Source organism: Mustela putorius, unplaced genomic scaffold (assembly GCF_011764305.1).
Source record: "Mustela putorius furo isolate JIRA1106 unplaced genomic scaffold, ASM1176430v1.1 tig00003853_pilon_pilon_pilon, whole genome shotgun sequence".
Lineage (NCBI taxonomy): Eukaryota > Metazoa > Chordata > Mammalia > Carnivora > Mustelidae > Mustela > Mustela putorius.
In genome coordinates, this window is record NW_025422005.1 from 13,583,550 (window position 1) to 13,604,613 (window position 21,064).

At 56.7% G+C, this 21,064-nt stretch overlaps 1 protein-coding gene across 3 annotated transcripts in view; it reads right to left on the reverse strand.

The window, feature by feature from the left end:
* Positions 1-21,064, reverse strand: part of CAPZB (capping actin protein of muscle Z-line subunit beta) — a 125,738-nt gene that overhangs the window by 11,798 nt on the left and 92,876 nt on the right. For all 3 annotated transcript variants that reach the window (XM_004741318.3, XM_004741316.3, XM_004741317.3), the window contains exons 5-6: positions 5,325-5,466; positions 4,928-5,044 (exon numbers count right to left, since the gene is read on the reverse strand). In XM_004741318.3, the coding sequence (XP_004741375.1) occupies positions 4,928-5,044; positions 5,325-5,466 (259 nt within the window). The remainder of the gene's footprint in view (positions 1-4,927; positions 5,045-5,324; positions 5,467-21,064) is intronic.

A 21,064-nucleotide genomic window follows, 5' to 3' on the forward strand; every position in this document is an offset into this window, starting at 1 on the left:
CCATCTGGCCCGAGTCACCTCGCTCCTGGAGGACTGTAACAGTTCCCTCCCCCTGCCAACTTCCCCCCATGACACCCCAAAGAGCCATTTTCTGAAAACAGAAATCTAATCAGATTGTTCAACTGACTAAAATATCTTTCTTTTTTAAAGATTTATTTATTTATTTGACACAGAGAGAGACAGCAAGAGAGGAACACAAGCAGAGGGAGAGGGAGAAGCAGGCTTCCCACTGAGCAGGGAGCCTGATGCAGGACTCAATCCCAGGATCCTGGGATCACGACCTGAGCTGAAGGCAGAGGCTTAACGACTGAGCCACCCAGGCGTCCCCTGACTAAACATCTTAGTAAGCCCCAGCACCACTGGTGGTGAGCGTGGTCTCATGTGGCCAACTTACCTCCAAAAGAAAAATTGACTTTACTGAAAGTCCAGTGGAGGAGGCACCCCGAGGCTGGGGTTGCTGTCCCCCAGCGAGGCCGGTCCCTCCACAAGACCCCCCAACTCAGGGTGTCTGTTCCCAGGGCCTGGCTGGAGGTGGAGAGGTGCCCGTGGGGGTGGGGCGTCCTGGCCACACTGAGCGGACCGCCCCGCGCACTTCTGTGCAAACCTCCAGTCACCTACCAAATGTCAGGCATGGGACAAGTAGCAGAACAATGTAGTGTGGCGGGAAGAAGCCCAAGTTTTTTTCCTAGACAGACAAATCTGGGTTCAAATTGTGGCTCTGCCTCCAAGTGAATAAATCACCATGAGGAGATCACTTCAGGGCTCAAATGCTGGTCTCCTCACTGTCACAGGGGAAAGGCAATACTACTTTGCTTGCGTCAAAGCACGGAGACCCCCCTGCCCCATGCATGTTCGCGCACTGACATGCTCACACACCGCTCTGCCCATTCGCCTGGAAGCCCTTCGTCTCCCATCCAAAGTAACCAGACATTTCCCAGGTGCACCTGGGACACATGGTTAATCCCACAACTCGCACTGCCCATCTGCCCCGAAGCCCTACATCATTAACCGAGACCGGCCTTCCCCGCCGCTGCCCTGCCTCTCCTCTCACAGCTACGGACCTTGGAAAGCAGCCTAGCACCAATGCACCTCAGATGAGTTACGGGACTGGTCGTCAGGATCATGAGAGAAGCATGAATTTCCTCATCAAAGCCCAAGAGCACCAGGTGGTCCAAACAGGCTCACGGGGCTCGGCAGGAGGTGCTGCTCCCGGCGAGCTGGACGTGACCCTGGCCGTGGGCTGGTGGCTCTGACTGAAACTACCAGGAAGTATTTGTCCAGGTCTCCGTCAACTGATGGAACTGTAAATAGTTGGGAACGCTAAGTGGGGCAGGAAGCCATCTCTGGATATGGATTTAGAATTTCCCACTGGGGCCCAGGTAACAGGGTATGGGGGAGGCGGGCGGTGGTAGAGCTCGTGGCCTGGGGGCTCGGCTGCCCTCCCCGGCCAGTGGTTCCTGGAGGCCAAGGGCCTGTGTCCACACAGAATGATGGGATCTGCCCCAGTGAGCATCAGCCTTGGATCCGGGAGGAGTGGGGACAGCCCTGCATGGGGGGCCAGCGACAGGGACCCCCGAGATCCCTGGTGGTTCCGGGCCACTCTGACTCAGCAGAGGCAGTGGAGGCTTCGCACAGAGAGTCCAAGGCTCCGACGGGCACCCCAGGCTCGTGGACAAAACACCTGCTCTGCGCTCGTTGAATGCATGCCACGTCCCAGGACTAGGCTACAGACCCGCAGAGTCACCAGATTCATCCTTTTCACCATCTACTCTATCAAATACAGGTGTTAAAAGTACTGAGTTTTTATCTCATTTAAACAGCTCATGGGGTGCCTAGGTGGCTCAGTGGGTTAAGCCTCTGCTTCTGCTCAGGTCATGATCTCAGGGTCCGGGCATCGAGCCCCGCATCGGGCTCTCTGCTCAGCAAGGAGCATGCTTCTTCTCTCTCTGTGCCTGCCTCTCTGCCTACTTGTGATCTCTGTCAAATAAATAACTCAAATCTTAAAAAAAGAAAAAGAGAAAAAAGGGATCTGCTCAGGGTGCCTGAGTGGCTCAGTCGGTTAGGTGTCTGCCTTCAGCTTGGGTCTTGATCCCGGGGTTCTGGGATGGAGCCCCGTGTTGGGCTTCCTGCTCAGCAGGGAGTCTGCTTCTCTCTCTGCCTCTGCCCCTCCCCCTGCTTGTGCTCTCTCTCTGTCAAATAAATAAGTACACTCTTAAAAATAAAAAGGTATCTGCTGTCCAAAGGAACCACAGTGAGGTCATACACTACTGGCCCGGGGAGCCTCCCCTGGTGGGTGCTCTCCAGGGCATGGTGCTGCGGCCACGGCTGGCGTCAGGGACACCAGATGTTCCTGGGTCTGTGCCTTCTCCTCCCTTCCCACAGAGACACTACAACGTGCGGCATGAGCACCAGGCAAAGGCTACCCCTTGAGACCGGGCAGTCAGGGCTCCTACATGCAGACACGTAGGAGCATCTGAAAGGCACCTGAACCAGAAGGTAAGAGGAGTCTGCTCTGGGGGAACCAGCTCGTAGCTCAATTGAGACATACGTGGAGGGGACACCTTGGACACGGGGTAGTAAGGACACCGAAGCAGAAGACTGGTGAGAGGCACGTGGGAGCGGGGACATCCCGACCCGTAAGAAATACACACATCCATTCAGATGAGCAAAACACACTCCTCACGTTTACTGGTCTCAGTCCACAGTTCCTGGCTCATGGCTCCCCAAATCTCTGTAATCTCCTGAGCTACCTTGGGACCATCTTCTGCCGGGCTCCTGGTTTCTGTTCCTGAAGTTACTCCAGAGCCACCCAGGTGCCCAGGGGATCTTGTTACTCACAATGAGCCCTTTCCCATGGGGTGCCTGGGTGGCTCAGTGGGTTAAGCCTCTGCCTTCAGCTCAGGTCATGATCCCAGGATCCTGAGATCGAGCCCTGCATCGGGCTCTCTGCTCAGCAGGGAGCCTGCTTCCCCCCTCTCTGCCTACTTGTAATTTCTGTCTGTTAAATTTAAAAAAAAAAAAAAAATCCTCTTTCCCACTATGACTGGGCTTGTGTTAACGAGGTGATTTTGGAAAGCACCTCAAAATGGGGGCTGGAGGCCCAAGGAACTCTCAGTACCCCCAATTTCCAGGCAGGGGAGAAGAGGGCTTCAAAGAACATTTCCCAGTGCCACCATGCTGAGCCCCAAGCTCCACTCCGAGAGGACAGAAACTCCTTTAAGACCTCACCCGATGCATCCCCTCAAAGGCGGCTGATTTGTCTCCTCTGCTCCCTGTCAGGCCGCACCCATCTAACGAGTCCACGGGGTTCCCGAGTCGCTGTGGGCCACTCCAACAAAGTAATCGAACTCTGTCGGGGGGCATCTGTCGGGGGGCAGTCTTGTGGGGCTGAGCCCTTCCCCTGTGGGATGTGATGCCCACTTCAGGCGGACAGTGTTGGAGGAAGCCGAACTGCAGGCCGCCCCGCCAGTGCGCAGAGAACTGTGGGGGTGGGGACCCACGCTCCGCCCGCAGTGGGATGGGGTGCGGAGCCTGAAAGAGGTGTGTTGGTTGTCAATGTGCACAGAGATTACCTAGAAAATGTAACATTTAGATCCCAGGCTGGGGGGTCAGGGTAGGGCCCAAGATGCCTGCGTGTCCAACGAGCTATCTGGTGCTGCTGACGCCGGTCTGGGACCGGGCTGCAGGCGGACAGGCAGGCGTCCTCAGGCTGCCAGGGAAGAAGGCTGGCAGACTCGGCCTGCCTGTCGGCAACTGGCACGCAGGGGGCGGGGGAGGGGGGTGGCCTGCGACTAAGGTAGCATCTTCTTGCGGGGAAGGAGCTCGAGGGGCCTGACAGCAACCTGCTCTCACCGACACACAAGTGCTCTGGGCAGTGTCGCTGGCCAGGCCGGGAGTGCAGCAGCTGGGGGCTGGCGCTCGGCTCTGCTGGGCGGGAGGCCAGGTGCCCCCCAAGGCTTGCTGCGTCCCAGCCGCGACAGGGCACCTGTGGGAAGGCCTGCAGACCCGCTTACGTGGGTCCTCAGCTCGGACTTCAGCCCTTTGGCTCCTTTCTGGAGACGCTGGCTACGATGCCCCTGCAGCCTGCCGCCCACCCCCACTGGCGAGAGAATGCCAGTCAGTTTTCTGTACAAAGCACCCCCACGGGTGCCCGGCGCCCGCTGCCGGCCCACAGCATCCCCCCGCTGGCGAGAAGCAGCTGGATTTGACTACAGGCAACCGCTCCCTTTTCCATCGATACCAACCCTAGCAGCCACACAACCTGCCCTCTGGCTGGACGGCTTCGTGCCTCTCAGCCTCAGGAGCAGATTCTGTGGGGACGCCAGGGTCGCTCAGTCATGATCCCAGGGTCCTGGGTTGGAGCCCTGCTGGCTCCCTGCTCAGTGGGGAGCCTGCTTCTCTCTCTCCCGGCCACTCCCCCTGCTTGTGCACATGCACTCTCTCTCACAAATATGTAAAATATTTTTAAAAAGGGGGGGGGATGATTCTTTGGTGGATACAAGTAACTGAAGCCAGGGAGACATTTCTGGGCTTAGGGCAGACCGAATTTTGAAAGAGAAGCTCTTTCCTCTGGGACAGCCCGGGGCTCGCCGCAACGCTCCTGGCGTCCTGGCGTCCTGACGTCCTAGGCCCAGGCACACCACAGAAACCCTGAATTCCTCAGTTGGCTGAACTGCCTTGTTTCCATTTTTGCTTAATGGCAGGGTTTCACTTCTGTCACTTGCAACTAAGGGTCCGCACCGGAGGGATCTAAGTCACAGCAGTGACGTTCATTCATTCTACCTTATCAGGAGTCCATCCTAACTGTCCCAGGAACATTTTAATTTTAATTTTAAATACCTTGACCCAAAGGTAAAAGCCATCAGGACCGGATCTCGGACTCTGTGGAGATCTTGTCGGACACAGAGGCTGCCCCTGGCGCCCCTACCTGTCTGGTAAGGCTGCCTCCGAGGTTCATGGTGCCGGAGCCAGATTTGTTGGTCTGCAGCCAGAGCATCACGGTGGAGGTCAGCTTGTAATGGGCGGTGCGACCGCTGGATTTCTCCTGTGGGAGGAGACAGGTCAGAACCCCAAGGTTGAGCCTGAGCTGGGGTCATTCTCCCATGTCCCTTCCTTGGATGTGGGGTCACAGCACGACCTTATAAAACCGGGGCTGGTCTCTAAAGGGACCAATCTGCAACCACAGGGTCTTTATCGTTAGTGACCACTGCAATCCCGATTTATCTTAATTGAACTGGCTCTGGGGCATTCTAGGAGTGACCGGGGTTTACGTATCACAGCATCCTCCCACTGCTTCAAGAGACAGGTCCGGCCGGAGAGTGTACCTGCACTTCTACCACGTGGATGGAATCCCAGCAGCCCTTGATCTTCTTGGATCCGTCTCCAGCCTTCTTTATGAGAATCACTCCAGCAAAGCCGTGATCCAGATCCCAGAGGTAGACAGATGAGACGCCGCCTTCAAAATACCTGCGGGAAACAGGCCCACGTGCCCATGAGACGCCAAGCCAGTCAGATTACAGATCAGCCCAGGGGTTCATTCGGCAAAGCTTCTCCTGAATGTCTGGAAGGAAGGCCCCTCTTTCCCTCCCTCCCTGTGATGGTTCCGGGCCGGACTCTTGTGCATGTCCTGAGTACCTGCTGGTTGGGGGCAGGAGTACCGGAAAGACCAGGGGCTCAGGATGAACTCGAGTTCGAGCTCTGCTGCTAAATCGAGCTTTGCAGTCTTGGGCAAGCTTACAAAACTTCTCTGGCTTCATGTTCCTTCCAGAGGAAGGACCCAGCAACGTGTGTGACATGGGACAGACACTCGGGTCTGTTGCTGTTACCTCCCGGGGGGTCACTGCTACCTCCCGGGATGGCTATTTCACAGGGGGATAAAGGGGAAAAAACCCAGAGTAGCACACTCCTCCCCACCCCGAACCCCCCCAACCCTCCCCACCTCCCTCCAAGCCCCCGCTGCCTGGGTTTTTGTTGGTCTTTTGGAGCTGGAAATGAAGAGCTGAGCTTAGGGCAGAGCTCCATACTCAGGTCTGAGTCGACACGGAAAAATTCCTAAGAACAAACACAAGAAAAGGCCAGAGGAGAAAGGAAATCAGGCCAGGGTCCCAAATCCAAGAGACTCCAGGCGACAGCATGGCAGGGCCGGGCTGCCGGGGGCGGAGGTGGGTCACCAGCTGCCGTATGGGGCCTCAAACTCCGCCGACGACCAACCGGAACGCTGGAAAACACGTGTCTCTGTGGCCTGGCATGTTTTTTACCAGCGTGTCTATGGCCTCTTTGACCCCAATTAACCTCAGCATCCACAGTGTGGCAGGCACGCTGGGCCCCGCCAGGAGGGCGCTATCGCGTGTGAGCGCAGGAGCCGGGCCAGCAGCACGCGTGTGACAGCAGGGGCTGTGTGTGGGGGGTGCGGCACGGGCCCCCCACTACCAGCCACGGCCGCACCTTCCCCAGCCACCAACTCTTTATTAAGTGCTCCCAGGGACCAACCATCTGAACAGGGCCTTCATTTCATTATGAAATAAGAACGGTAATACCTACTTTATAGGACTCTTGAGATACAAAAAAAATAGGAAAGTAAATAATCTGACCAAAGACTATTATTGATTTTAGTAACAAAAATAAGTACTAAAAATAAACAGGTCCGTGAATTCTCAATAAAGCTGTTCCATAATAAAAATATACACGATTAACGCTAACATTTCGAGAATGTGGGTGAAGAGTACACAAGAATTCTTTGTAACAATCAGAGCAAAGGAAGCGTCTTTCCCCGTGAGAACCACAGCCTCCTGCTGAGCTGTAAGGGGCCACGGGGCCAACGCACCGCAGGGCCCGTGAGGCCCAAAGGCTGCACACGAGGTCTGCCCCCTGCCCACTGGGATTCCAGCCCGCCGTGGCCACCACATCCCGTCTCTGCCTCTCTGTCCCCACAGGCTCCATGGTGATTAAGCTGTCCAATAAGATTCACCCCACTGCCTACCCTCACAGCCCCGGTCACCCTGGGAGGTGGGGCTGGCGCAGTGGACGCCCGGTGAGTGGGCCTGCTGGACAGACGCACAGAGGACCAGCCCCAGGCCAGTGCGACGCAGAGCACACACACAATGGGCGGGTGGACGTAACAGAACTCAGAGATCCAAGTTCCCTAGGAGTCACACCAGCACCACTGAGGGAAGAGCAGCCCAGCTAACATGATCCCAGTCCTGCCGGACACAGAGGGCTGCGCCAGCACTCGGATTCCTCCTCGGTGGGCTTGTAGGGAGAGCGGCCCCACATCAAAAGGGAAGCAACAGCTCTAAATCTGCAGCTTCTCTCAGGCTGGTCTGAAGGAAGGGCCAATAATCCCTTCTTGGTGCTGGCCATCCAGGAGTAAAGGCGGACACCCAGTGGTCGTGCTCCCCCTTCGGCTCCCCACAGCGTGTGCCCCGATCCCCATGACCAGAGAGCGGCACTGGTCTTGTCTAAGGCCCCACGCCCTCTGTGTGCCAGGATACCAGGGAAAGCAGGCCAGGCTGCCCCAGAAGGGAGCCCAGAGAGACTCTGGGGGCCCAAGAGCCCCTGATGATGTCCTTGGAGAGCTGCTCCAAAGCGCTAGGCAGCTGCAGTCCATCCCCTCTGTCCTGTCCCTTAGATTTATTTTCTTCCGGAAAATGAACAACCGCATTATATTTTATAAGGTGGAACTGGCCGTTTCCACTCCAACGCCCCACCCAGTGGCCCGGCTCCCACTCCGGGCAGCTTCTCCCTGGCATCCTCAGCTTCCTCTGTGGGCCACAGTGACCGGACCCAAGGTGCCAAGATGCTGGAGACCAGGAGGGCAAAATGCAAACTTAACTCTGACCTCTGCTGCTCTTCTTTTCTCCAAAACTAAGCAATTCATGGCAAGGACATTCTAAAACAGGGAGACTGAAAAACTAGCCCAGAACACCATACACCAACTTATCCCATAAATCTCGTTTTCCCAAATCCCCTTCCAGTCTTTGTCCGGATGCCTCACTTCTACGAAACGACAAGCAGAGCCACGGTGCCGTGTTGAGTTCAGCCTCTGCGCTTGGCAGGGACTCGTTAGCGCTTCTCCGGGGAGCCACATGATCTCGGTAATTGTTTTTCGCAGCTGAGGTCGCATTCCACCAGCTAGTACCCTAATTTACAGTAGATCGGATCTGCCACAGAGGAATGGCAGCCGAGTCGGAGGCGATGCTATCGTCCTGGCTTGAAATCTACTTCCTCTCCCATCGTCAGGGTGTTCCTCAGCGGGGTGAGGCGGGCGTGCTGAGACTGGGGATCCGCAGGCAGGGCCCCAACACCGCAACAATTCAACAACGGACCTGCATTCCATTCACCAAAAGGCATCTCCAGAGACTGGGGCAGCAGCAAGTCTCAACCTGATGCTCCAAGACAAAGGGAGCACAGGACTGTGCCACGAGAAAGGGCCGGTTCGGGGTCTCCCAGAAACACCAGCCTCTCTGGCAAGTGCCGTCAGGGCCGTGGTGAGCAGGCCGGTGGCAGGGTGACTGCGGGGCATAGAGACAGCCCCCCATTACATGGTTTACGGCTCTGCTCTGCGAGTGAAGCATTAATTAAAGAGGGACCTCAACAAGTTTTTGAAAATTTATTCTTACCTACTGTACTTTGATCATAATGACATGAAACAGGAAAAAAATAATTTTTATGTGGCTCACATTTATGAGTTTTTACATAAAGGCTTTTGTGGGTATTTTAAGAATGTGCTAAAATGTTGTCTGAAACCACATGAAGCCATCTGAGGAGTCGCCCGCCAGAACTAACAGCTCACACATGGAAGCACTTTAACTGGCCTTTGTATACTTAATGAGTCAAATAGTATTAATATTGTTTAAATGCTAACATGCCATTCCAATAAGGTGGCTCCACCACTGCCACTGCCCCACGCCTGGGCCCTTGCACATCGACGTGAACCAATGACCAAATGGGGCCCGGGACCGAGAGCGGGCTACAGAGGAAGCCACCTGGCCCTACCCAGGGCCCTGCCAGCTCTGGATCACTTCATAGGCCCCAGCCATCCAGGGAGGGCGGGGGGACAGGCCCAGCACTGACGGCCACGGCACTGCTGTGTGAGGCAAGGCCCAGAGTTCCTGCGGTGAATGCGCCGGTCAGAGAACGTTAATGCACAGAGGCCCAAAGACAAAAGCACAGGCTCTTCTTAGGCCTGAAACCCACAGCCAGTGAAGAGGTGAATGACCCTGGAGGTGGACAACGCAGGGACAGAACGCAGGGACACTGGAGGAGCACCCCAGCCCCTGGGAGGGCTTGACCCATGAGGCAGCGGGGCCTTGGGAAGCGCCAGGAACACAGCTGGGGGAGAACAACAGACCGGAGTCGGACAGAGGAGCAAACCCATTCAACCACGCACAGTCTCGGCAGCTTCCAACACTTTCCCAGTAACGGAAAACACTAAGTTTCTGTTTTTTTTTTCTCTCCACTTGCCCCCCCGCCCAATATTTTATTTGTTTAAATGATTTTTCTCAAAGAAAACTCTGCTCCCAACATGGGGCCCGAGCTCACGACCCAGAGCTCAAGGGTCGCGGGCTCCACTGCTGGGAGTCAGCCAGGCACCCCGAGGGTGAAGGTGCCCTAAGGCAAATGGAAGGGCAGGGAATTCAGACAGCAGGCACCAAGGAGCCGGGGTAGCTGTGCGCTGGCTCCTGAAGTCAGGCCGTCTGGAAACTACTCGATTTCAACACACAGATACGGGCTCTGTAAGCTCAGGATCAGGGCCCCACCGACCCAAGCTGGTCAGGGAGCACATGGCAGGGCTAGCTCTGCAGTAGCACAATGACAATGAAGCACCTGGTCACGTTTACACTCTATCATCAGATCCCTGAACATGGACCAACTAAAAGGCCAATGTGCCAGTTAACGGTCCTGTCCTCGGAGTTCAGCATCGTTTCTCCCAGAAAATGACTCCTGCTCCTGAATCATGTCACAATCACGGACATGGATTCTGTGTCCATAATTCTTCAACTATAGGACCCCCCCCCCCACCAAGGGGGACAGGGAGAAAAGAGGGAAAACCTAACACTTCCTGCGCAAAATGACCTACTTCACAAAAGAGAGGAGGAAAGAAAATACCCCGGCCCCCGAAGCTTTATGGAGTGTGCGAAGCCAGGCCGTGTGTGGAGCCCTAGCACGGACGCTTGTTCCGGGAGCGTGAGCTGTGAGCCTGCATCACCCAAGCCCCAGTCTCCGCCAACACCGAGCTGCACACCCAACGGGAAGATGGGACTGGAAAGGGCTGTGACGTCGTTGGCTTTCACTCCTTCCTTTCAAATCCCCTCCAGGGAGAAGAGCCAGACCTGTGCTCCCAAGATGGAGGCCCTCAGCAGGTGATGAGTCACCTGCCACCACCCTCCCGGTTCACCCCAGCCAGGACACACCTGCTGGGGGCTGGCCCCGGCTGGCTTCACTCAGATGTGACCTTTTTGCCACATGGGAGCGGGGCCAGGAGGCTGGAGCAGACGCAGAGGCCCATGCCATCACTCCCAAGCCTCTAAGACAAGTCTGGGGCATCATAAGGTGAGCACCCCCCTCCCCCGATGCTGGAGTGTGAGGGGGCGTCACTGAATATGCCAAGAGAAAGGTAAGGAATATTTATCTGGCACCAATGTGATGCCAAAGACTGTTTTCCCATTTGCAAAACGAAGGAGCTGGATTGCAGGCTCAGGGGTCATGTCCAGTCTGTTGTGCTTCTGGGGTCTTGCCGAGGAGCAGCAGTGAGACTTGAGGGACACTCTTTACTGTGCCTGGCACTTGGTCATGACAGTGACAAGGAGGTCATGTGGGCCCTCGTTCCAACGGAAACCCCCATGCTCGCGGACTGAGTGTATGGCAAAGACAAGGAGAACAAAACCCCGAGGCAGAGCCACTGCCACTCCACCGGTGGCTGGGGTTTGGCCCCAGAACAACACCTCCTTGTGTCCTCCCAGCCTAAAACAGAGACTGAAGTTGCCAGCCACCAGCAGCAGTCTGTTTTTCTGGTCATCCTTAAAAACATCCTTACAACCTAAAAAGGCACCTGGTACCCACAGGTGGGAACAATTCAGTTCTACCCCGGGGAAAAAGAAAAACCTCCCATTTGCCTGGAGAGGCATCTAACACCTGGCCTCCTTCCTCGCAGCAGCACAGACCAACATTCCTTCCTCACTGGCTCCAAACCAGTCACCACAAGAGGCTAAGCATCCTCCCTGCCCGACAGATGCGGCTTCTGGAGAGCCCACAGAGAGCCAGAGGAGACAGGCCGATGGCCATGACTCTGAGGGTCTGGGGACTGTGGGCTTTCCCCGCCACGCCGGTGTCCCAGCTTCTGCTGAGGCGCATCCGTGAACCTTGGTGGAGGCGGCAGGAAGCGCGCAGGAAACCGCAAGACGTTCATAGCCACCGGCGGCCTTCTGAGTCCCCAAGTCTCTCTCTCTGGGCCGAGAAGGGCACAACTCCTCCCTCCTCCTAATCTTAGCCAAGGTCTTGCCTGCCCTGTGAGCATGGTCCTAGCCGCACTTCCCTGGGGGCTGCCGTTGGCTCTGCCCAAAATGGAGAAAGGTGGGCACCTGGCTCTGGGCTAGCAGATGCGTGCTGAGACCCCAACTGTCCTCATGTGTCTTCACCACAGTTTGCAGCACGTGTCCGAGCCTGTCCGTGGACATGGGACAGCTATTCTGCGGAAATGCCCTCCAGGACACACAGGTGTGTCCGTCCTGAGCAAGCTCACCGACTGGCTCAGGCACGTGTGGCTTTCATGCTGCTCGCCTGTCGATGCGCCATCTGGATCCCAGCTGCAGCCCTTTACAGTCCGTCACGGGGTTTTTACAGTTTTCTACTTGCAGACACACCATGAAGGCCTCTCTAGAAACAAGGGAGCTGCTGCAGGGGCTCCAGACCTGGCTCTGGGACCCGAGCGAGCTGTCCACGCCTGGCACCACTGTGACCATCTCCTGGCTGTCCGGGCCCCTGATGACAATCCTGCCGCCCAGCTTGGCCCACGACTCGAGAATGTCGACGACCCAAGCCTTCTGGAAGTGCAGACCCACCGCTCTCATCCAGGAGCTGCCACTGGTGGGAGCCCATTCTGTGTCAAGGGCTCTGAACACATTATTAAGAAAACCAAAACCCAGAGAGTGAAAGAACGGTGCCCCAGCCACATGGCCGAGAAGAGGGCCGCTGGGACCAGCCCTGGGGTCTGGCTGGCCGCGTGTGGGAGGGCTACCACAGCAGTGCAGGTGGGCAGCTGGGCTCGGGACCTTGGTTCAGACTGAGGTTGAATTTGGTAAAGGTGAACACACACCCACCACCATGCTGCTGTGTGCGGTGCTAGTTCAAGGTCAGGGAGAAAGTCAGGGGAACAAAGGACACTACACTGAGCGGCTGGGAGGTGGGACCTCACCACGGAGCACCCCGCTCTGGGACGCTGGTGAAGGAGGGTCCCCCACCTCAATGAGGCCACGAGGGCCTACTGGCTGAATCTTCCTAAGACCACCCACCCTGGACCCCGCACAAAGCAGCCTCCTGACAAAGATGGGTCTACCAGGAGCCTGGGAGGCAGCTCAGCCAAGAGCACAGCTTGACCATGGATGGACCTGGGCACTCCTTCCACATGGTGTTGGCACTCCAGTAAGTGCATCGGCACAATCCAGAATGTGACCGTGTGCCATGTAGTTGCAAGAACCCATAAGTTCTAAAGGAATCAGAGTCCCTGATGCTGATGATCTGCAGGACCGTGTTTGTTAACAAAAAGGTGTTTTGCACACTCCTGCTTTTTGTTTAACTTTGTTTTAGCAGATGAAAGTCAGATGGTGCTTGCCACGCCACGGCCGCTAAACCCAGAGCTGCAGCCTTAGGATGCCAGCCGGAGGGGTCCCATCCCTGGCCTGCAGGCTGGGGGCATCCTGCAGGCTTGTCCAGACCCTCTCTTTAGGGGCTTGAGAAACTGTGGCAGGCAACACCTCTGCTTCAGAGCAGTGGCATGGGAGAGCTAAAACTCAACACTGTCAGGGCAAGACACAGGCCAGCTCAGCACCTCCATCCCCTGGAAAGCCAACAGGACCCTCTCGACCTGTTTCCCTAGTCAGTTACAATAGCACAACCGAACGGGGCCCAGGTTTCCCCATTAAGTGCTTCCAGCACTTTCACACAAGCCTGAGGAGTGGCAAGCCAGAGTCCCGCAGCAGGCGGGGCAGTTCTCAGAGGCCCTCTGTACGCATGGCTGAAGATACAAATAATACATGCGAAAACCCAAGTACTAATTACGCTGCCGACAAGTGAAAAGCCAGACGCAGACCCCGCCCCGCCCGGCAGTCCCTAGAGCGCAGCACATGCGGCACGCGGGGCCCGTCACAGGGCCTGCCAGAGACCTTCCTATCTGGAAGAGGTCCCACACCTCTGGGCAGGAACAAAAAATGTTCTGCATCATGAACCATCAGACCTCTGGGCAGGCGCAGGGACAGAGGGCAGAGGGGCCAAACCAAATGGCCCAGGCTCCATCTAGCAGAACCTTCCTGCACGATCCGCTACCCCTTCACGCCTGCCTGCTCAGTGCTTTCCCCCACCTCCTAGGGGGGCTGGAGTTGTGACTCTGGAGACCGAAGGTAATGGCCAGCTGTTTCTGGTCGTGGAGGCACTGGGCGACCTTAAGCTACAGATTTCACCCAGCCAGGCTGAGGGACGAGTAGTTAGGACCAAAGCCGTGCTCCCCCTGCTCCTGCCAGGCAGCACGGTAGAGCCTGGGCTCTTCATGACCACCCAAGGCTCAGTGATTCACCGAGAGGCTCACGGGGCTCAGCACGGAATCTTGCCACCACGAGTCATTCCAGCTGAAAGAGACTGGGCAGGAGCAGCCAAAGGAGAGGCAGGAGGGAAGAGTCCAGAGGAAACCAGACACGAGTCTGCGAGAGCATGTGGCTCCTCTTCCAGGGCTCGCACACAACATGCTTCGTTCCCCCAGCAAGTGTGCGACACTGTCTGCAGGGACGCCCACGGACTTGGCGACCAGGGTTTTTACTGCCAGAGTGCTGTCTGCCTAGCACACGGCAGAATTCCAGGCTCCCAGAAGGGAAGCAGGAGCTCGGCATAAACCACTATGTTCGCGTGAAGAGTTGAAGCACCGTGAGCCATTCTTATCAAGGAAAGGTAGGGACCCTCCAGAAAGCCAAGTTCCTGGACACCAGCCGAGGCCAGCGCTACAAGGGCAGGAGTCCCACGCCGACTACTCGAACTCTCTCCTGCACCAGGGCAAACCCAGTGTCATCAGCGCACAGTTCCACCCCTTCCTAAAGTCAGGCTTCGCTGCCTCCCTGCCTGGGTGTGTCCTTCCCAGCGCCCGGGAACCGAGCAAGCACTTCGTCTGCTTTGCTCCCTTCCTCCTGTGTGCACCTGTACCTCTTCAAGCCCTGCGAAAATCTGCGCCCCACGACAGCAGGGGCTGTCCCTGACGCACTCCCCACTGTGCCCTGTGCTCAGAGCACGATGGGTTCTCAGTGTCTGCACAACGAGGTCGTAAATACTCGCCTGTCACCACAGATGGGAACTACTTCACTCCGTTTTCGAGACAGGATTTACTTGAGGTCTCAGGGCGGGCCGGGAGCAGAGGCCCAGCCAGAACACGCAGCCTTCCACTGGGGCCGGGGACGCGTTCCAGGGCCTGCTCCCTCACTGAGTCTGCACCCAAACACCCTGTGTCCACAGAACACAAGACAACCACAGGATAACGACCATAAAATGAAACAATCCTGTCTTCCTGACAGCTCAAAGGTCACCACGTGGACCTGACAGGTCAGTGCAAGAGAAGCCTTGTAGGCCCCTCAGCCCCTAAGACGGCAGAACGACCTTGACCTCCTCAATAGATAAGGAAACAAAGAGGCTCAGAGAGTTCACTTACTGACCCAAAGTCAGCGAGCGAGTAGGGCGGAAGACAGAATGAAGTCCAGGCCCTTTCGGGGCCCGGCTCCTCCCGACTGTGCAGCTGGCGGGACGGCGGTGGGCCTGAGACTGCTCCTAGGCCGTCTCCGCCTCCTGTCCGAGTTGGTCCTCCCGCCACTGCCTACCTGCTGCCCCTGCTTCTGCTGCTCCCTTCTCTTCAGAAAAGCTCCCACTGCTTTCTGCAATTCCTACCAGGACAGACATGCTGAAATCCCCCAGGCCTGATGCTGATGTCCGATGAAAGTGGGGGGTGGGGGTGGGGGGGGGGGAGGGGGGATCTGAGGTGCCCAGAAACAAGGTCTGGGAAGGCAGCCGGGAACATGGGAGTTTCCAGGACTCCCAAAACCACAGCAACGAACTTTCTTCACACATGAATAAGGATGCCCTGCCCTTCCAGAGTCAGTGTTGCCCAAATGTCAAATGATAGAGGGCCAGAGAACAGGAGGAAGAGGCAGAAATAACCACGATTCCAGCATGGCCCCAGAGAGAGGAGACAAGGCAGGGAGCTGGGTCAAGGCCATCCACCAGGCAGCCTGGCCTCTCCCAGGGGCTCATGGATTTCTGGACTGCCACAGGGACGCCAGCCTTGTTTCATTCTGTAAACTTCTTCCAGACAAGAAGGGTTGATTAGAAAAGCTAATTAAATCTTTTGAAGATTATCTCAGACCCGAAGCAAGGGAAGAACACAGAACGCCTTCCCGCCCTGCTCCACCCCCCCCCCAGACTCTGGCCTTCATTAAGCTTTGATTTCAATCAATTGCACACCCACTAAAATTAACTTATAAGGCCTATAAATTGCAACCGCATGTTTGAAGGTATTATCTGCTGCAAGCCAAGAGCCGAGGATTGCAGAGCACGGGGCAAGATGTCTGGCACAGATGGGAGTAATCATCTCTGGACGAAAGCAGTGCCAGCCCCTTCAGTCAGAACATCTGGTCTCAGCAGAATCCAGGCCGACAGAGGCAACAGTGAGACCCAACGTGAAAGCCAGAGCTGGGAAGCTTTCCCTGGGAACCCAAAAAAGTCAAAGTACTGATCCTGGGGTTCATGGCAGCCAACCGGTGGTTCACAGTGCAAGTGCGAGGTCTCCGGCAGCAGCAAGCGCCCACCCTGTGTTGAAGACCCCACTGCCGAGTCTCCCAAGAACGATGCGCAGACCAACTTGTGGGGTTTTGTGACTGATGAGCTACCCTCGCTTGGGCTTAAAAAAGCAGTCAACTTTGCCAAGAAAGAATGTGAAGCGATCCCATGAGCCAGCCGCCCAAGAGCCTGCCCCTTCTGCTACCTTCCCTGCTCCCTAGATGCCAGGCGTGTTCCGATGACATTCCCTGGACTGAGCTGGGCCCACGCTGAGAGGCAGAAAACTACACTGGGGCTTAATAGAGAAGAATCGAGCAGGCTGGATGCTGGTGACCAGGATGGGAGGGCTGGGGGAAGGGCAGCGAGGAGTCAGTATGGCCCGAGAGCAGACCCCCCCTGACCGGCCCGCAGAACAGGCTTGACATCCCTAAGCATGTGCAGCAGATGGACTACTTGAGCCGAAAACCAGGACGGCTTGGGTGGTGCAACCTACAGATGTTGGACAGTTACTCCCCAGGGAAAGCTGCCACCACAGGCCCTTTCTGCCACTGACGACGGCAAAAAACACCCCACCAATAAACATGGTAGGGACTCAGGGAAGAACACAGTGAGGGAGCTGTGGAGCGTCAGGCAAGCAGAGACTTTACTGGCTTCCAAGGGGCCCCGACTCGCCTCCTGCCCACACCCCGAAGGGAGGCACATTTCTTCCACAATGGGTAAAGGGGTGTGCAGGCAGGGGAGGGGGCGCGACGCCCCCACGGGAGTTAGAAGTGGAGGGCGTCCAGGTCCACCCATCCCTGGCTCCAGCTCCCTCCCTGTGAGCATTCTGACCAGCTCCTGGGGAGACAGCGAGCTCTCCCTCCCTCTCTCTGGAAAAGCCTGGGCAGCTCTAGGTGCCCGGCCTGGATCACATTTCAGTTCTAGTCTCTGGCAGTCATCCTCCCAAGGAGAACATCAGCAGCAGGAACAAGATTAACGGGGCCACAAGTAGAAGGAGAAAGGTCAGGATGATACAATCTCTCTACGAGGCCAGTCTTAGGGCATAAACCAGTGCGGTGGCAGAAAGAACACTTTAGGCATTTTTGGGGGGGGGGGGGGGGTGTTCGTGTATGTCCAGTCTCCACACCTTCAGAGAATGAAGCAGACAATCTCTGAGCCAAATTCAGTGCCCTTCCCAGCACAGCGAGGGCCCTTCCCAGCAGCAGTCCACACAACCAGAAGCTCTCCGAAGCATTCACCACAGGAGGATTCGAGCCCGAAGGCTGGAGCCTGGCAGCTTCAGTCACCCGAGAGGGTCAGTGGTCAAGAAGTCGAGCACAGGGTAGGCCCAGTCCTAACTCTGTGACCCATCGGGATTGAAGGAATCTGAAACATCTAGGGTCATCCGGACTCAAAGACCCAGTTAGCACAGGGGATACGTCTGCTCTTGCCATTCCTCAACCCCCATGGGGTGCAGGCCAAGCTCCAGTTTGGAACCGCGCGCCCTGGAGGGGGCGGGCTTGCTCATCCCATCTTCCGGGACACAGTGGTGCGCCTGTTCCACGCTCATGGTGGCAGCACTCCCTCTTCTTCCCGAGCCTCCTGGCATCTCCCAACAGGCCTGGGACATGGCCACCTTGCCGGCTCCTCCTGCCGCAGCTCAGAATGCCTCCCCGCTCAGAGCAACCTTTGCCAGTGACAGGAGAGGCGGAAGGAGAGCTCCGTGGCTTCATTCCCTGGGGGTGACAATGAATGAGCCTTCCCACAGGAAGGAACGGAATGTGTCTTTGTTGCTGTTCTTTTTGAATATTTTATTTTTAAGTAATCCCACACCCAACGTGGGGCTCAAACTCACAACCCGGAGATCCAGAGTCCTGCACTCTACCCACTGAGCCAGCCAGGCGCCTCTAGAACGCGTCTTTCTAATGGGAAGGGGTAGAGAGAAAGGACAGAGGGAAGGTGTGGCCTACTGCCCCTTCATCCTAGGGAACAAGCCGGTCCCTAGAACACCAGGTAACCACTGGCCTATGTTCAGTTCAAGGCAGAGACACGGCCTCTTAGCCCCTGGCTGACTTCCCTCTTCCCTTCCCCAAAACCACAGGAAAAAGAAGAGCTCACATTCTGGGCCCCATACCATGGTCACCAACGTGGCCACCAACAACTCAGGGCACTCTGAGAATGGCAACTTCTGGAGGTGAGCAATGCACCAAGACAGTTTTTTTAAAAAAAGGAAAAATACAAGATTTATTTTCATAATTTTTAGCCTGAAATAGGTCTCATTTTAACTCATCATGTGTGGTCCGGCTGGGAAAATGCCCCCACACGTGGTCTCAGGAGAGAACGTCCTCATCACTCTGATAACAGTGGGTGGTTTGAAACAGGACTCTGGATCCCCAGTGATGGCTCTAACCACCACCCCTGTGGTGGCTGGCAGCTGCCTGTCACTTGGGGAGACACGGACCACCCCACACCCCAACACCCAGAGGTCCTGAACACTCTACCCCCTGACCAGCAGCAGCACACTGATGCTGGGGACAGTAGGGTGTCCTCTGGGCCATGTTCCACGCCTGCGGATGGCCACAGCACCGCTGGCTCTGGGCCTGTCCACTTTGATCTCCTACTTGGGTGTCAGCAGTGGTCCCGTCAGCCCCTCCCATGCCCCCAGTAGGTCACCTGCCCCTGGAGAGGTGAGCACAGGTTCACAGACATCTGCCACCTTCCAGATGGACATCTGCCCAGGAAGGGAAGTCTTCCCAGGAGGTGCCATAAGGAGATACACCTGGAGTGGGGCGGGGGTGGGGGGTGGGGTCCCAAGCTCAGTAGCCCCGAGCAGTGTGACCGCCCTGAGGAGAGGTGAACACCGTGGCCAGTCAAGGCCTCACAGAAGAGACAAGCCTAACAATGAACACGCATCACTACACATGCGAACCAACAAGGCAAGAAGGAGAAAGAAAGTAAGACGTCAAAGAGCTGGGCTCTTCCCCAGGGCTGGCCCAAAGGCCAGTACAAAGGCCACACGTCCGAATCGCTTCATTCAGGAAGTCATAACTCAAACCCTAGTGTGTAAAAGAAACCACTCTCGTTTTGACTCAAGCGGAATCCAAGAGGAGCCTGCAGAAGCAGCCTTGACAGACCGCTCTTTCCTGGCCGCTGGCATGGCCAGCCCCCTCCCGGCATCTGACCTCACTCAGCTCCAAGGTCACGTCCTGGAGAGGCCGTCCCGGCCGCTCCTCTTACAGCAGCGAGTCACTCCTCATCCTGCCACCTGCTGTGACACCTGTTCACACATGGTGTCTTCCCACAGTAGACACCCCAGAAGGTGGGGACATGGTTTGCCACGTTTAAGGATGCACCCCCAGTACCTGGTGGGCACCTTCAGTGCAGGTCAAGTAAATGAAGATTGTGGACTTTGGAACTGGATGAGGATGGCCTTCCATCCCAGGCTCACCACTCACCAGCTGTGTGAGCCCGGGCAAGGTACTGTGGCTCTGTGACTCTGTCCCCTCCTCTGGGACAGGGACGATCCTGGCACACGGGCTGTCCTGGAGACATGGGATAAGCAGAGCCGCAGGGCTATGAACACAGAGCCCAACTGTGGACACATGGGGCTGGGACTGCTTGATCATCGCTGCCCTCTTGTTGCCAATCGTACCACTACAACGCGAGCCGGACCCCACCCGGAAGCTCCTGTGTGAGAGCCGGACTGGCTTCCTGCCGAATGGCCGGGGAAAGCGACAGTAAAACCCACCACGAGCCACCGAAGGCACAGCGATTGTCCATGTCAGCCTCCCCGCGCGAGCAACTGGGCTCCGACAGCGTCCTTCCGGACATGACGGCACGTTCAACACAACGACTTACTTTAACCATGAAGACTGGTAACCTGCGGGAACTTGAGGCAAACACAGACCCAATCCTAGCTCTTCGCCTCTGCGTCCTACTGCGAGTCCTTTAGTGACCCGAGCCCACGGTCTCCTCATCTATAAGGGGCAACCCTCGTCCCCAAGGATCCTCCAGGGATGAGACGTAAGGGCCAGACCTGCTGGCATGTGCCGGTTGCTCGAGCTCCAGCCGAGCCACATGGGGGTGCAGCCGGGGCCCGCAGACACATGGGGGCCCGCCTGACCGTGCCTCCTCCAGGCCGGGCCCTGGTATTCCCTCTGTCTGCTTTGGCGTCATGTGTTTTTGGCCTGTGTGTCAGGCTGAGAAGCATCACTTCTCCTCATGAAGGGTGTTCCCCCAAATCTGCCATGAGAGGGAGGGCCAGCCAACTGCCGCACACGGAGCCCGCGGTCCCCACGCCACAGGACTAGCTCCGGGACAATGGTCCCAGCAGCTCAGACGCTCCGCTCCTCCCACTTCCACTTTCCTGCCGAGATCCTAGGTCCGGGCGGGCGAATGACAGCCGCAAACCAAATCTCACCCGCCTTAAGGGTTGGGAGAGGGCTTTTACATCTGTAGTTTTGGGGCTGTGTGGGGTTACATTTGTAGACGGTGACACACATAAAACAAGACAAAAAGAGTAAATGACAGGGACTTCTAAGACCCACGAGGCCCAAACTTTTAGCTCGCCGTCTGGCCCTTCACAGGATGACCCTTCTGTGGGCCCTTCCCCGAGATGACCGAGTTTGTGTGGTGGTGGTACCGGGTCTTTTACAGCCGCACTCTACTCTCAAGGCAAAACTTACTTTACCACGAGATTCTACTGGTTCAGGGGCTAACCTTCGCCAGAGCCCTTCTTGCAAGGAGGGTGAATAAGTGGCCGCTCTTTTTGGTGGGACGGGGTGCAGCAGGACCAGACGAAAGCAGAGAAGAGAGGTGGGGATCTAAGCAGATCCAGCACAAATGCTTTCCAAGACAGGGCGAAGGCCCCCAAAACTTCAGGAGTCAGGGACAAAGTGGCTCGGAGAGGGCAAGGGCCCTGACGTGGGCCGGGGTCTCCAGGCCGCAGGTACGACTGGTCGGGGCGTGCAGGATGGTAACAACATGGGGACTCCGGAGACAGACAGGCCTGACGGACTCCCGGCTCTGCTGCTCGCGTCAGACAAATGCCTCAATCTCTCTG